Source organism: Saimiri boliviensis, chromosome 1 (assembly GCF_048565385.1).
Source record: "Saimiri boliviensis isolate mSaiBol1 chromosome 1, mSaiBol1.pri, whole genome shotgun sequence".
In the NCBI taxonomy this organism is placed as follows: domain Eukaryota; kingdom Metazoa; phylum Chordata; class Mammalia; order Primates; family Cebidae; genus Saimiri; species Saimiri boliviensis.
Window position 1 is genome coordinate 103,946,188 of NC_133449.1, and position 15,486 is coordinate 103,961,673.

At 38.4% G+C, this 15,486-nt stretch overlaps 1 protein-coding gene across 4 annotated transcripts in view; it reads right to left on the reverse strand.

Annotated features, from left to right (window-relative positions):
* Positions 1–15,486, reverse strand: part of NFATC3 (nuclear factor of activated T cells 3) — a 183,215-nt gene that overhangs the window by 122,324 nt on the left and 45,405 nt on the right. For all 4 annotated transcript variants that reach the window (XM_010346827.3, XM_010346828.3, XM_074401630.1 and 1 more), the window contains exons 2-3: positions 7,696–8,830; positions 5,014–5,176 (exon numbers count right to left, since the gene is read on the reverse strand). In XM_010346827.3, the coding sequence (XP_010345129.1) occupies positions 5,014–5,176; positions 7,696–8,830 (1,298 nt within the window). The remainder of the gene's footprint in view (positions 1–5,013; positions 5,177–7,695; positions 8,831–15,486) is intronic.

The following is a 15,486-nucleotide window of genomic DNA, read 5'->3' on the forward strand; positions in this document are numbered from 1 at the left end:
TCTGTCTCAAAAAACAAAAACAAATGAAAAAGTTTGTTGTTATATAAGAATGTATCAATAAATACTACCAAAGACAATCTACAGATTAAATGCAATCTCTATCAAAATACCAATGACATTCTTCACAGAAATAGAAAAAAAAATACTAAAATTTGAATTGAATCACCAAAGACCCCTAAGAGCCAAAGCTTAACTGAAAACAAAAACAAAAACAAAAACAAAAACAACAAAAAGAAACACAACTGGAGGCATTATACTACTTGACTTCAAAATATATTACAAAATGACAGTAACCAGAACAACACAGTGTTGATATAAAAACAGACACACAGATCCATGGGACAGAATAGAGAGCACAGAAATAAATTCATGTAGTTACAGCTAACTCATTTTCGACAAAGGTGCCAATAAGAACATACATTGGGGAAAGGATACCCTCTTTGATAAATATGCTGGGAACACTGGATATCCACATCCAGAAGAATGAAATTAGACACCCATCTCTCATCATATACAAAAAAATCAACTCAAAATGGATTAAAGACTTAAATTTAAGATCCAAAACTATAAAACTACTAGAAGAAAACATAAGGGGAAAACTCCGTAATATTAATCTAAGCAAAGATTTTATGAGTAATGCTACAAAATCACAGCCAACAAAAATAGAGAATTAGAACTCTATCAACTAAAAAGCTACTGTACAGCAAAGGAAATAATCAACAGAATGAGGAGACAACCTGTAGAATGGGAGAAAATATCTGCAAACTATTCATTAGCCAAGTATGGTCTATTCATTAGCCAACAAAGGTCTAATAGTAAGAATGCACAAGGTATTCAAACAACTTAACAGCCAAAGAACCCTAAATAATTGAATTTAAAAGTGGACAAAGGATCTGAAAAGACATTTCTCAAAAGAAGACATATAAATGGCAAACAGGTATATGAAAAAATGCTCAACATCACTAATCATCAGGGAAATGCAAATCAAAACCACAATGAGATATAATTTCACTCTAGTTAGAATGGCTATTTATCAAATGCGAAAAAAGGAAAATTCTGGCGGAAATGAGGAGAAAATATAATACTGGTACATTGTTAAGGGAATGTAAATGAGTATAGCCATACAGAAAACAGTATGAAGCTTACTCAAAAAATTAAAAATAGAACTACCGTATGATTCAGCAATGGGTATACATACAAAAGAAATGAAATTAGTAGATTAAAAAGATATTTATCCTCCTACGTTTCTTGTAGCATTATTCATAACAGTCAAGATATGGAACCAAATTAAGCGTTGGTCAATAACTGACTGGATTTCTAAAATGTGATATATATACACAATGTAATACTATTCCACCACAAGAAAAGAGAAATCACCCAGGCCTGGCAGCTCACATTTTGGGAGCCCAAGCCAGGAGGATTACTTGAAGTCAGGAGTTTCAAGACCAGCTTGGACAACAAATCAAGACTCTGTATCCACAAGAAAATTTAAAAATTAGCCAGATGCAGTGGCATACACCTGCAGTCTCAGCTACTCGGGAGGCTAAGGCAGGAGGATAGCCTGAACCTAGGAGTTTGAGGCTGCAGTTAGGTATAATCATGCCACTGAACACCAGCCTAAGTAACAGAGCAAGACCCTATCTCTTAAAAAAAGAAGTCAGGGAGGGCCAAGGTGGAAGGATCATTTGAGACCAAGGGTTCAAGAACAGCCTGGGCAACATAGCAAGACCTAAGGTAGGCCAACATTTGAATAACAATTAGAGTCACTTAAGGAAACAACAAAATAAACGGAAAAGGAAATATATACATTTTTCTGGCATGAAGCAAGACTCTCAGAAAGGGAGCATCAAAAGTACTGGCAAAAACTGATAAAGAATATCAACATCCAGACATACTCTGGTTAAGTCAGTCATTTCAAATATAATGAAATAATTATTCAAGCAGTAAGTTAGAAAACAAAAAGTCATTTTACAAATGGAAAACAAAAACTGCTGGTACCAGAAGTTTTAGTCTTCCCTTAAGCAGACTCAGCTGTTTTCTCTTTGTTTTTGAAAAGTGCTTTGCTCTGTCACCCAGTCTGGAGTGCAGTGGTGTGATCACAGCTCACTGCAGCCTCAAATTCCTGGGCTCAAATGATCCTTCCACCTCAGCCTCTGAAAGAGGTGGGACTATAGGAGCATGCTACCGCACTTGGCTATTTTTCAAATTTTCTGTAGAAACGGGGTTGCTCTCTGCTGCCCAGAATGGAATGCAGTGGCACAATCATAGCTCACAGCAGCCTCAAATTCCCGGCTCCGGCAATCCCACTGCCTCAGCCTCTGGAGTAGCTGGGACTACAAGTGTGTGCCACAATGCCCAGCTAATTTTATTTGTTGGCCAGCGTGGTCTCAAACTCCTGACCTCAAGCGATCCTCTCACCTCAGCATCCCAGCTAGCCAAGTCATTTGGATTACAGGCGTGAGCCACAGCACCAGCTGTGCTTTTGTTTTTTAAAGAGACCAGCTGCCCAGGCTGGAGTACAGTGGCTGTTTACAGGCACAATCATCATACACTACAGCCCTGAACTCCTCAAGCGATCCTTAAGCAACAGACTTCCCAGTAGCTGGGACTCTAAGCCCACACCATTGTTCCTGGCTCAGTTGTGTGTGTGTGTGTTTTTTTTTTAATCTTTTAAAATTCTTTTTAAAAATTCTTTTAATGTTGTTTTTTCTTTTGACCACAGCACATGCACCGTTTTTTTCATTAAAGGAAAACTGTTGAAACAAATCATGTACCCTCCCAAAAGACCTGTTCATTTATACACTTGTAAATAATTTGTTTATTGCTGTGAAAACTAAAAGATACAGAAAACTAAGCAACAAATCTGCTTCCTTTATCAAAATGAAATAAACTCATTTAACAACAAAATATGACTCTTATGAACAAAATGGCAACATTCTTATGTTTTGTTTTCCTGGCATTTCTTAATACAAATCAATTTTAAAAAACCATCTAAAATGTAAATCTTTATTTGTAAAGAACTATATGCTCAGATAATCATAAAGCATAGCTCATAAGAGATGACAGTTCATAAATTTGATTTGTTAAAAATCACTTCTGCGTTAATTAGTTTTTCCACTATAGTATTCAATAAATACCATTAAGACAAGAGGGAAAAATGTCTATACAGTTCTAAGAGATTGTTATCTACAGTCATTTCTATATTTGAGTATATAAAGGCAACAAACACATTTTCAAACATGAAAGAACCCATAGAACATAGAATCCAAAGTCATCCTCACATAAAAACAAAAAAATTTAATAATGAAATAAATAAAAAAGCAGTCGTGAGCATTAACTCTAGAAATAGAACTAAGGCTAAATAATTGGGGGAGAACTTAGGGAGGATGTAAATTTGAAAGGAAAAATAGTATAAGCAAGAAAATTCAAGCCGGGCGCGGTGGCTCAAGCCTGTAATCCCAGCACTTTGGGAGGCCGAGGCGGGTGGATCACAAGGTCAAGAGATCGAGACCATCCTGGTCAACATGGTAAAACCCCGTCTCTACTAAAAATACAAAAAAGTAGCTGGGCATGGTGGCATATGCCTGTAATCCCAGCTACTCAGGAGGCTGAGGCAGGAGAATTGCCTGAACCCAGGAGGCGGAGGTTGCGGTGAGCCGAGATCGTGCCATTGCACTCCAGCCTGGGTAACAAGAGCGAAACTCCGTCTCAAAAAAAAAAAAAAAAAAAAGAAAATTCAAGAGGTAGAGTAGAAAAGGAGGAAGAAGTTTAAAAGAGATAATTACCTTACTTTTCAGAGTAGAAGTCAATCCACGGCTTTTAAATCTGAAACAATGACTTCAATCTCTCAATAATGTATTTAATCTCTTTCAGAAATTTTTTTTTTTTTTTGAGACAAGGGCTCGGTATGTTGCCCGGGCTGGAGTGCAATGGCATGATCATGGCTCACTACAGACAGCCTCAACCTCCCAGGCTCAAATGATAGTCCCATCTGAGCCTCCTGAATAGCTGGGACTACAGGCACACACCACCATGCTCAATTAATTTTTAAATGTTTTTAAGAGACTGGGTCTCACTATGTTGTCCAGGCTGGCCTCAAGCAATCCATAAGCCTCGCAAAATTGCTGGGACTACCGGTGTAATCTCTTTTCTTAAAAAATTCTTTCCTTGGCTGGACGCAGTGGCTCACACCTGTAATTCCAGCACTTTGGGAGGCCAAGTCAGGAAGATCACCTGAGGCTGGGAAGAGACCAGCCTGACCAACATGAAGAAATCTCATCTCTAAAAATATAAAAAATTAGCCAGGCATGGTAGCACATGCCTGTAATCCCAGCTACTCAGGAGGCTGAGGCAGGAGAATCACTTGAACCTGGAAGGCAGAGGTTGTGGTGAGCCTAGATCCACGACACTGCACTCCAGCCTGGGCAAACAAGAGTAAAACTCTGTCTTAAAAAAAAAAAAAAAAAAAAAAAAAAAAATCTTGAAGATAAGGGAGAAAAAAAGAAAAAAAAAAAGAAAAAAAAATTCTTTCCTTAAAAAAAAAAATCCATTCGTTTTTCTAGCTATCAATCCAGTCTTCTGCTAAATATACACATGGAGAATTATCTGGACTGTTAATCAAATGTTAACACTGCCTATTTCTGAGAGGGTTAGATTTTGGGTAATTTGTTGCTTTATTCTTTCATTTTTCTGTATTAAATTTTAAATAAGCACATATTTTATTCATAAACATAATACGGCCATCTTTTTTTAAGTCAGAAAAACAGCTATTTGGCCACTGTAATCTTTCCTGAGTCTCCCTCGAAGGAAAGTCAGCAGTCCAGGAAAGAACATCTTTTAGCCTAGCAAATATAACTTAAGTGCGGAAGTGTAGTCGTATCAAAGAGCCAAAACAAAAGAGGCTCTCTAGTTTGGAGTTTTTGTTCTTTGTGCTCTCTAGTACCTAACTGAATAGACTTGTCTTATCATCACTAGGTGTATGGTATCTGCAACACAAGCCCCAAAGTCTCATACCTTCACGACAGGATGTCCCCCAGTAGATGCTTTTACTGCCCCTCGACTACCTTCTGTTTCATAATGGGCTCGATGATGAGTTTTAGGCTGTACTTCTATTTTCAGTTCACATTGTCCAAAATGAGCTGGTAAAGGCCAGTCTAGTGGAGGTAATGAAGATGTGCTACAAACAAAACACACAAAGATGCATGTCACCATGCTATTATTGCCAAGCAATGATTCAAATGGCTTCTTTACCATCCCCAACATTTCCTTCTGTGATCTTTGAAACAATGTATTACAAAATAAAACTTCATTTAGTAAGTTATAATTCTGGTTATGGTGAGTTCTTAATAAATAATTATTTCATCTTTAGGATAAAATCTATTTTATTTCCCAAAGGTGGTATGTGCTTAAAGATAAATAAACTTTAGAAAATAAAAATAAATGCCAGGTGCGGTGGCTCACACTTGTAATCCCAGCACTTTGGGAGGCCAAGACGGACAAATTACCTGAGGTCAGGAGTTTGAGACCAGCCTGGCCAGCATGGTGAAACCCCCGTCTCTACAATAAATACAAAAATTAGCTGGTGTGGTGGCACACGCCTGTAAATCCCAGCTTCTCGGCAGACTGAGGCAGAATTGTTTGAGCCTGCAAGACGGAGGTTGCAATGAGCCAAGATTGTGCCACTGCACTCCAACCTGGCCAACAGAGCAAGACCCTATCTTAAAAAAAAAAGAAAAGAAAAAAGAAAAAAAAAGAAAATTTAAAAAACTATCTTATCTTCATTTTGATTTCTCTTTTAAAAAAAAAAAAATTCTAATAATTTGTAAAACTATGTTTCTCAACTATGTGTATGTAATTAATAAAAATTATCAAAAAATAGTAATTCAATTTTTTTAAAACTAAGAGGCACATTTCTGTTTATCTGTATCAGTATCTCGCCACATATCCAAATATATATATATATATCTCTCTGTCAGGATGTCTCTCTCCCTCCCTGGTACACATCTGTGGATGTCAACCTACTGAACTTATCACTTCACACACTTCCTCCTTCCAACCTTCCCCTACTTCCTCCCTATTGCGCCTTTCCCTCTCTCTCTGAAAAACTGCTTCTGTTCAGCAATATACTGCAAAATTTGAAGCAAAAATTTAATTTCAGTACATGTTTGGTTGGAAAATAGCCTGTCACTCTAGCATCTCTAAATGTTACTTTCCTTAACTTTATCAATAAAACAATTTAAACTGCTTAAAGGCCGAAAAGTTCATTTCGACATATTAACATTAAAAATATGGATTATAAAAGAAAAACCTTTTTATGTCTACAGGTCAAATAAAATTTCTAAGTTATTTCATTGTTTCCTTCCATGTCTTCAGCCTAGCTTTAAGTCCAACTCCTGCGAAATTCAAAGATACTAATTTTTATTAGTCTGCAAAATCCAACTTCAACTCTCAGTTACAAGATCAGCCTGAGCAACAAAGCAAGAACCTTTCCCTACCAAAAAAAAAAAAAAAAAAAAAAATTTTTAAATAATTGAGTGTGGTGGTGGACATCTATAGTCCCAGATACTCAGGAGCCTGAGGTATAAAGATTGCTTGAGTCTGGGAAGTTGAGGCTACAGTTAGCTATGATTGCACCACTGTACTCCAGCCTGGGCAACACAGCAAGACACTGTCTTGAAAAACAAAACAAAAACCCTACCAGGCACAACTCTATGTGGAAATTCAATACATGAAATTTGTCTTTTCTAATCAATTATAGACTAGATTGATTCTATAAATGTAATTAATAGGTTGATTTTTTTCTTTTTCTTTTTTTTTTTTTGGTGGGGGGTGGTGCAGACAGGGTCTCGCTTTCACCCAGGCTAGAGTGCAGTGGCACGATCTTGGCTCACTGCAGCCTCCACCTCCTATCTCAAGTGACACTCCTGCCTCAGCCTCCCTAGTACCTGGGACTATAAGTGTGTGCCACTACTCCTGGTTAATTTTTATATTTTTTTGTAGAGACAGGGTTTTGCCATGTCACCCAGGCTGGTCTCGAACTCCTGGGTTCGAGTGATTCACCTGGCAGGGCCTCCCAAAGTGCTCGGATTACAGGCATGAGACACCACGCCTGGCTCCCAAATACTTTTCTTAGTCATTAAATTCATATTATAATCCAACTTTTGCAATAAAGTTTTTTCTTTTTTGGTAGAGACAGGATGGAGTACTATGGCATGATCATGGTTCACTGCATCCTTGAAGTCCTGTGCTCAAGCAATCCTCCACCTCAGCCTCCCAAGCAGCTAGGCAGGCACACACCAATATGCCTGGTCAATTTTTTTTTTTTTTTTTGTAGAGACAGTCTTGCTATGTTGCCCAGGGTGGACTCAAACTCCTGGGCTCAAGCAATCCTCCTGCCTCAGCCTCCCAAGTGCTGGGACTACAAAGGATAAGCCTCCAAACCTAGCCAGGATTTTTAAATGTAATTTATTATCACCAACAATTCATTAGCTATATACTTTTAAAATTACATTTAACCTATCTAAAAATACTTTTAAGATGCAAATAAAAATTAACATTAAGTTATTTGGTAGAAATTTTAAATAGTAAGAGGAGAAATGGTCAAATCATTACATATTTATAATGTCATATATATTGATATGCCACCAATGACCCATAAACATGAAAAATGACCAATATTCATTTCCAACAACTCACCGAAATATAGGGGTGTGGCCAGGCTTTGGTTTGCTCCAGGTAAAGGGTGAAGGAACTGAAAGAAACTGATCACCAGATGAATCTTTCTTTAAAGGATACTGAGATCCAAGGCCATCATCTACTGAAGTCTCCCGGGATGGTGATAAACTCCCTTGGTCATCTGAACAGAGCTCTAATTTTCCTGGTAGTATGGCAGCTTGATCTTCAGAAGTCTTCCTTGTTTTCAGAGGGATGTCAGTCTCTACACAGTACTGAAATGGAAAAACTGCAGGGCCAAGGCCTGACCCACCATGGACAGAAGCATTGAGCCAGGTATCTTCTGTCACACTTCCCCTGGGGGAGTGACCAGGAGAAGGAATAGGTGAGTGATGGGGTGAAAGGGACCCACCATAACAAACTTCAGCACTGGAGTGCCTCCGTTTCCCACAGGGGGAAGTGGGCCTCGATGAGGGTCCTGAAGCTGGCCTGGGGCTCAGCCAATTCTCATCAGTGATACTGGATCTAGGAGAGTGGCAAGGAGATTGCCTAGGTGATAATGAGTGTCCAAGTCCATACTGTTGATGCCAAGTTTCTTCTCCAGGGCAGCCCCCTGGAGAGCCACCAGGAGAAGTCAGAGGAGATCCAAGGGTAAACCGGGCTGCAGCTTCATTCAACTCTGAGTCAACATCATCATAAATATGTGAAAGTGATTCACAAGAAGATGCATCCGAGAACCAGCTCCTAGAAGAGATGCTGCTGGCAGGACTAGGACTAAGAGAAGACTCCCGGTAGGATGGCTCAAGAGGAAGATAGAGATGATCTCTAGAAGGTCTTTCTAAAAATTCCCTTTCTGGGTCATTTATCTGTAGGTCATCTTCATGCGCATCTATTTCTTGATGACAGTTAGGGGAGATAGATGTAATTTGAATACTTGGGCACTCAAAGGGTTTGGGGCCACTTAATGGGATATATTTAGATTCAGGAATCTCACAAGTTCCTTCATAGTTTTTGTGACTTTGGAGCTGAAACGATGGTGACAAAACAGAAGAGTGAGATGGTAATCCATGATGTGGTAAGCAAAGTGGTGTGTTTAGAGCAGATGGAGGTGGATCTACATTAAAGATGTAAATGGATGCACAATCATCTGGCTCAAGATCTACGAGGAAGAAGGCCAAAAAAAAAAAAAAAAAAACCAACAAAACAAGAAATTAGAAAACTCAGATGTATAAATTACTAAATAAGAAAGTTAACAACAATCCTGAGAGAAAAGTGGGATATAAAATGTACATCATTAGCTCTACAAAACAGGTGGCATGTGTTTGGTTTTTTTTCGATGCATCTGATTATTTCTGCAGATATTATAATTATTACATATACAACTGTATATGTAATTTTTCCTTTTTAGTTCCACATTTTCTAAAAAGATAATCAGGAAACATTATACTCTGAAAAACTTTTTTTTTTTTTTTGAGACAGGGTCTCACTCTGTCACCTAGACTGGAGTGTAATGATGTGATCACAGCTCACTGCAGCCTCAACCTCCCAGGCTCAAGGGATCCTCTCTTTGGCCTCCAGAGTAGCTGGAACACAGGTACATGCCACACTCCTGGTTACTTTTTATTGTCATTTTTGGTAGAGACAGGGCCTTGCTTTGTTGCCCAGGCTGGGCTCAAGTTACCCTCCCACCTTAGCCTCCCAAAGTGTTGAGATTACAGGTGTGAGAGCCTCTGTGCCTAGCCCAATAAATGTGTTTATTAAAAAAAATAAAAATCACATCCATAATTCTAAAAAATATTCATAGAATAACAAAATGATATGATAATAGAAATTGGGTTTCATTTGGGATTTGCAGGTTAAAATGGAGTAAAGGAAAAATCAGTCCCTGAAAGGCTATTTTAGTTATATCTATACATACTAGGTTTACTAGCAAAAAGGATTACAGAAACAGGAAACCTAGAATCTAGTATACCTCTGCCATTAATTATGAGCTCTTTAGAACATCACTCACCCTCTCTAGGCCTTTTTTCCTCTCTCTTTTCCTTGCAGTAAAATTTGAGATTTCTCTTTTCTTTAAGGAATTTTTTATGATTAACAGTGAAAACTCTTTTCTTGACATTCATACTATCAAGAACTATCTTAACTGATAGTAGACTAGGTTACAACACCCACATGAAACCACTAGATCCTTTACGTCACTAGAAAATAACACGAGGGCTTTTAATTTATGATCAATCATTAAAATAATCCTCATAAGGACAGAACTTTTACAATTCATCCCTTTGCAGGAATATTTAACACTAAACAAACCTTGCCAGATTATCTACTGAGAATGTTTGCAGCAGTAACAGTATTTTACAACTTCAATTTTAGGAAGGAAAAAATAAGCAAACAAACAAACAGAAAATTAGATTAAATTTTTTAAAAAAGAAAACAATTTTAGAAAGGACTAATTATTCATTTCCAAAAAGGCACAAGTACAAAGCCTTCATAAAAGGGGCTGTCTGAACATCTTCACTTTTTCCAAAGAGACTGGAAGATCAAAGATAAAACTCCATAGATAAAGCAGAAGTACTTTATTCTCTTCTCAAAATTACTCAAGAAGACCGTATTTCTTTCATTACATTAGTACCCCTGGAAAATAAAGTACACCTCTTTAGGCTCCTCATGTTGCTGTTATAGGCAGCAAGTATATCTGTTAAGTCCTAGGTTTTAGTGCAGTGGTGTGATCTCGGCTCACCACAATCTCCACCTCCTGGGTTCAAGCAATTCTCTTGCCTCAGCCTCCCAAGTAGCTGGGATTACAGGCATATGCCATGATACCCATCTAATTTTTTTTTGTATCTTTAGTAGAGATGGGGTTTCACCATGTTGGTCAGGTTGGTCTTGATCTCCTGACCTTGTGATTCGCCTGTCTCAGCCTCTTAAAGTGCTGGGATTACAGGTGTGAGCCACCATGCCCAGATGATATTGGAACTTTTAAGATACTCTACAGTAAGTAAACATTTTCACTAAAGAGTTTTTATACATGTATCAAAACAACAAAACAAAACCCTCTAGATTTAAACCTTGGCTCTACCATTTCATAGGTATATGAATTTGGACAAGTTATTTAACCTGACTGAACTTCAGTTTCCTGGTCATAAAACTGGCAGGAATTGAGTAAGGTATCATCCAAAACACACGAGACCATTTTAAGACAGGCAACTTAACAAAATGACTAATATTTAGCAAGAATGCAATACATGTAAATTCTCTTTTCTTCTCCCTTTTAAAATTTAAGATGGGCATATTACATTATACTTTAAACTCTGAAATATTTCCCAATAAATTGAAACATCTGTTTAAGTATACAACATACTCTCTCACCTCTCCACTTACTGAATCAGGAGAAGTAGAAAGTGAGAGCTCCAAAGAAAATCTGTATGTGACTGAGACAAAAAGCAGGGCGGTGGGGAGAAAACACTTAAGTCCAGGGCTCTGGATTCCAACATCACAGACATAACAGCATCCTAGCTCAGAGCAAAGGCAGGATATCCCGGCAGGAGGGCCCTCTGAAGGGGGTTTTGCTACTCAGAAGAAAGTGATGCAAACAAACAGCTTTTATGTAACAACAACAACAAAAAACCATTAAAGTCAACAACAACAAAAATAATAAAGATTTATGGGGGAAGGAGAGTGACTGCTAGTGGGTACTGGGTTTCTTTGGGTATTAATGATTCATTTTAGAACATATTCAATGTTCTAAAATTGATTACAGTGATGGCTGCACAATTTTGCAAATATACGAAAAAATCACTGAACTGTACATCTTAAATAAGGGAAGTATATGTTACATGAATTATATCTTAATAAGGCTGTCAGAAAAACATATAATAAGTAGAAAAGCTAATGGGAGAGAAAACCCCATTGACAATAACAAGAAAGATTAAATAATGGTACTAAGAAACATAAAAAACCAATAGCAGGAAAATGTTAAAACACTATTGAGAAACACAAAAGTCAACTTGAACAAACACAAAGATATTGGTTCTTCTTTTTATTAAACTGAAGTTCCTGAGATCTGATTTCTTTTTTTTAAATTGAAGTTCTGAAAATCTGAGTATTTGTTGTTCTTAAGACCTTAACATACTACCCACAAAAAGCCCAGCTCCAGATGGGTTCACAGCCGAATTCTACCAGACATACAAAGAGGAGCTGGTACCATTCCCTCTGAAACTATTCCAAATAATCCAAAAAGAGGGAATCCTTCCCAAATAATTTTATGAGACCAACATTATCCTGATACCAAAACCCAGCAGAGACTCAGCAAGAAAAGAAAACTTCAGGCCAATATCCATGATGAACACAGATGCAAACATCTTCAATAAAATACTGGCAAACCAATTGCAACAGCACATCAAAAAGCTTATCCACCATGATCAAGCAGAATTCATCCCAGGGATGCAAGGCTGGTTCAACATACACAAGTCTACAAACATAATTCACCACATAAACAGAACGAAAGACAAAAACCACACGATTATCACAATTGATGCAGAGAAGGCCTTTGACAAGATTCAACAGCGCTTTATGCTAAAAATCCTGAATAAACTAGGTATTGACAGAATGTATCTCAAAATAATAAAAGCTATTTACGACAAACCAACAGCCAATATCATACTGAATGGGCAAAAACTGGAAGCATTCCCTTTGAAATCTGGCACTAGACAAGGATGCCCTCTCTCACAACTCCTATTCAATATAGTATTGGAAGTTCTAGCCAGAGCAATCAAGCAAGAAAAAGAAATAAAGGGTATTCAACTAGGAAAGGAGAAAGTCAAATTGTCTCTATTTGCAGACGACATAATTGTATATCTAGAAGACCCCATCGTCTCAGCCCAAAATCTCCTGAAACTGATAAGCAACTTCAGCAAAGTCTCAGGATACAAAATCAATGTGCAAAAATCACAAGCATTCCTATACACCAATAACAGACTTAAAGAAAGCCAAATCAAGAACAAACTGCCATTCACAATTCCTACAAAGAGAATAAAATACCTAGGAATACAACTAACAAGGAACGTAAAGGACCTCTTCAAGGAGAACTACAAACCACTGCTCAACAAAATAAGAGAAGACACAAACAGATGGAGAAACATTCCATGAAGAATCAGTATCGTGAAAATGGCCATACTGCCCAAAGTAATTTACAGATTCAATGCTATCCCGATCAAGCTACCCAATGACCTTCTTCACAAAACTGGAAAAAACCACCTTAAACTTCATATGGAACCAAAAGAGAGCCCACATAGACAAGTTAATTCTAAGCAAAAAGAACAAAGAGGGAGGCATTATACTACCGGACTTCAAACTATACTACAAGGCTACAGTAATCAAAACAGCATGGTACTGGTACCAAAACAGAGATACAGACCAATGGAACAGAACAGAGACCTTGGAGGCAACACAACATATCTACAACCATCTGATCTTTGACAAACCTCACAAAAACAAGCAATGGGGAAAGGAGTCCCTGTTTAATAAACAGTGTTGGGAAAACCGGCTAGCCATGTGCACAAAGCAGAAACTAGACCCCTTTCTGACACCTTACACTAAAATTAACTCCAGATGGATTAAAGACTTAAACATAAGACCTAACACCATAAAAACCCTAGAAGAAAATCTAGGCAAACCATTCAGGACATAGGCATAGGCAAGGACTTCATGACCAAAACACCAAAAGCATTGGCAACAAAAGCCAAAATAACCAAATGGACCTAATCAAACTCCACAGCTTCTGCATGGCAAAAGAAACAGTCATTAGAGTGAATCGGCAACCAACAGAATGGGAAAAAATTTTTGCAATCTACCCATCTGACAAAGGGCTGATAACCAGAATTTACAAACAACTAAAACAGATTTACAATAAAAAAATAAGCAAGCCTATTCAAAAGTGGGCAAAGGATATGAACAGACACTTTACAAAAGAAGACATACATGAGGCCAACAAACATATGAAAAAATGCTCACCATCACTGGTCATCAGAGAAATGCAAATCAAAACCACATTGAGATACCATCTCACGCCAGTTAGAAAGGCAATCATTAAAAAATCTGGAGACAGGCTGGGTGCGGTGGCTCAAGGCTGTAATCCCAGCACTTTGGGAGGCCGAGGCGGGTGGATCACAAGGTCAAGAGATCGAGACCATCCTGGTCAACATGGGGAAACCCCGTCTCTACAAAAAATACAAAAAAATTAGCTGGGCATGGTGGCACGTTCCTGTAATCCCAGCTACTCAGGAGGCTGAGGCAGGAGAATTGCCTGAACCCAGGAGGTAGAGGTTGCGGTGAGCCGAGATCGCGCCATTGCACTCCAGCCTGGGTAACAAGAGCGAAACTCCGTCTTAAAAAAAAAAAAAAAAAAAAATCTGGAGACAACAGATGCTGGAGAGGATGTGGAGAAATAGGAACACCTTTACAGTGTTGGTGGGAGTGTAAATTAGTTCAACCATTGTGAAAGACAGTGTGGCGATTCCTCAAGGATCCAGAAATAGAAATTCCATTTGACCCAGCAATCCCGTTACTGGGTACATAGCCAAAGGAGTATAAATCATTCTATTGTAAGGACACATGCACATGAATGTTCACTGCAGCACTCTTTACAATAGTAAAGACCTGGAACCAACCCAAATGCCCATCGATGATAGACTGGACAGGGAAAATGGGGCACATATACACCATGGAATACTATGCAGCCATCAAAAACGATGAGTTCCATGTCCTTCGTAGGGACATGGATGAACCTGGAAACCATCATTCTCAGCAAACTGACACAAGAACAGAAAATCAAACACCACATGTTCTCACTCATAGGTGGGTGTTGAACAATGAGAACACGTGGACACAGGAAGGGGAGCATCACACATTGGGGTCTGTTGAGGGGAAACAGGGGAGGGACAGTGAGGGGTGAGGAGTTGGGGAGAGATAGCATGGGGATAAATGCCAGATACAGGTGATTGGGAGAAAGGCAGCAAATCACAGCAAATCAGTCCTATGTGTGTACCTATGCAACAATCTTGCATGTTCTTCACCTGCACCCCAAAACCTAAGCTGCAATTTAAAAAAAAGACCTTAACATTATAAAGATGACAGTTCTCCCTAAATTGATTTATAAATTCAATATAATCCCAGCAAAAATACCAAAATGCTATTTTCTGAAGTTAGACAAATATTAAAGTTCATATGGAAAATAAAAAACATTCAAGAATAGCCATGAAGATAGGGACAACTAGCCCTACCAAGCATGAATACATACTCTGAAGCCTCCAGATAGAAGTGTTACTAGTATAGATAATCTGACCAGTGGAATAACAGAAAGTTCGGAAACAGACCAAGAACAGAGAAATTTCACATACTAATAAAGGTGTCATCTCAAATAAAAGGATACAGGCAGTGCTCGACTTACAACTGCGGTCAGGACTGCGGAAAGGTCGTAACACAATTTGGTCATAAGTTGAGTAGGCTATATGTACAGTTGAAATGGTGCACATGGAGATTGTAGTGCTGCCAGAAGCTGGTCCGCACTGTCGTATGCCCAGCTGGGCAACATTTGCACTGCCAGACGAGGAGCAGTCATGGCTAGCGATTGTGGTCGTAAAGTCGAATGGTCGTAAGTTGCATAGGTCGTAAGTCAATCAATACCTGTAGTTGTTTTTAGTATATTTACAAAGTTGTACAACCATCACCATTATCTAATTCCATATTTTCATCACCCCAAAAGAAATTTCATACCCATTAGCAGTCACTCTCTACTCTCCCTTCAGCTTCTGGCAA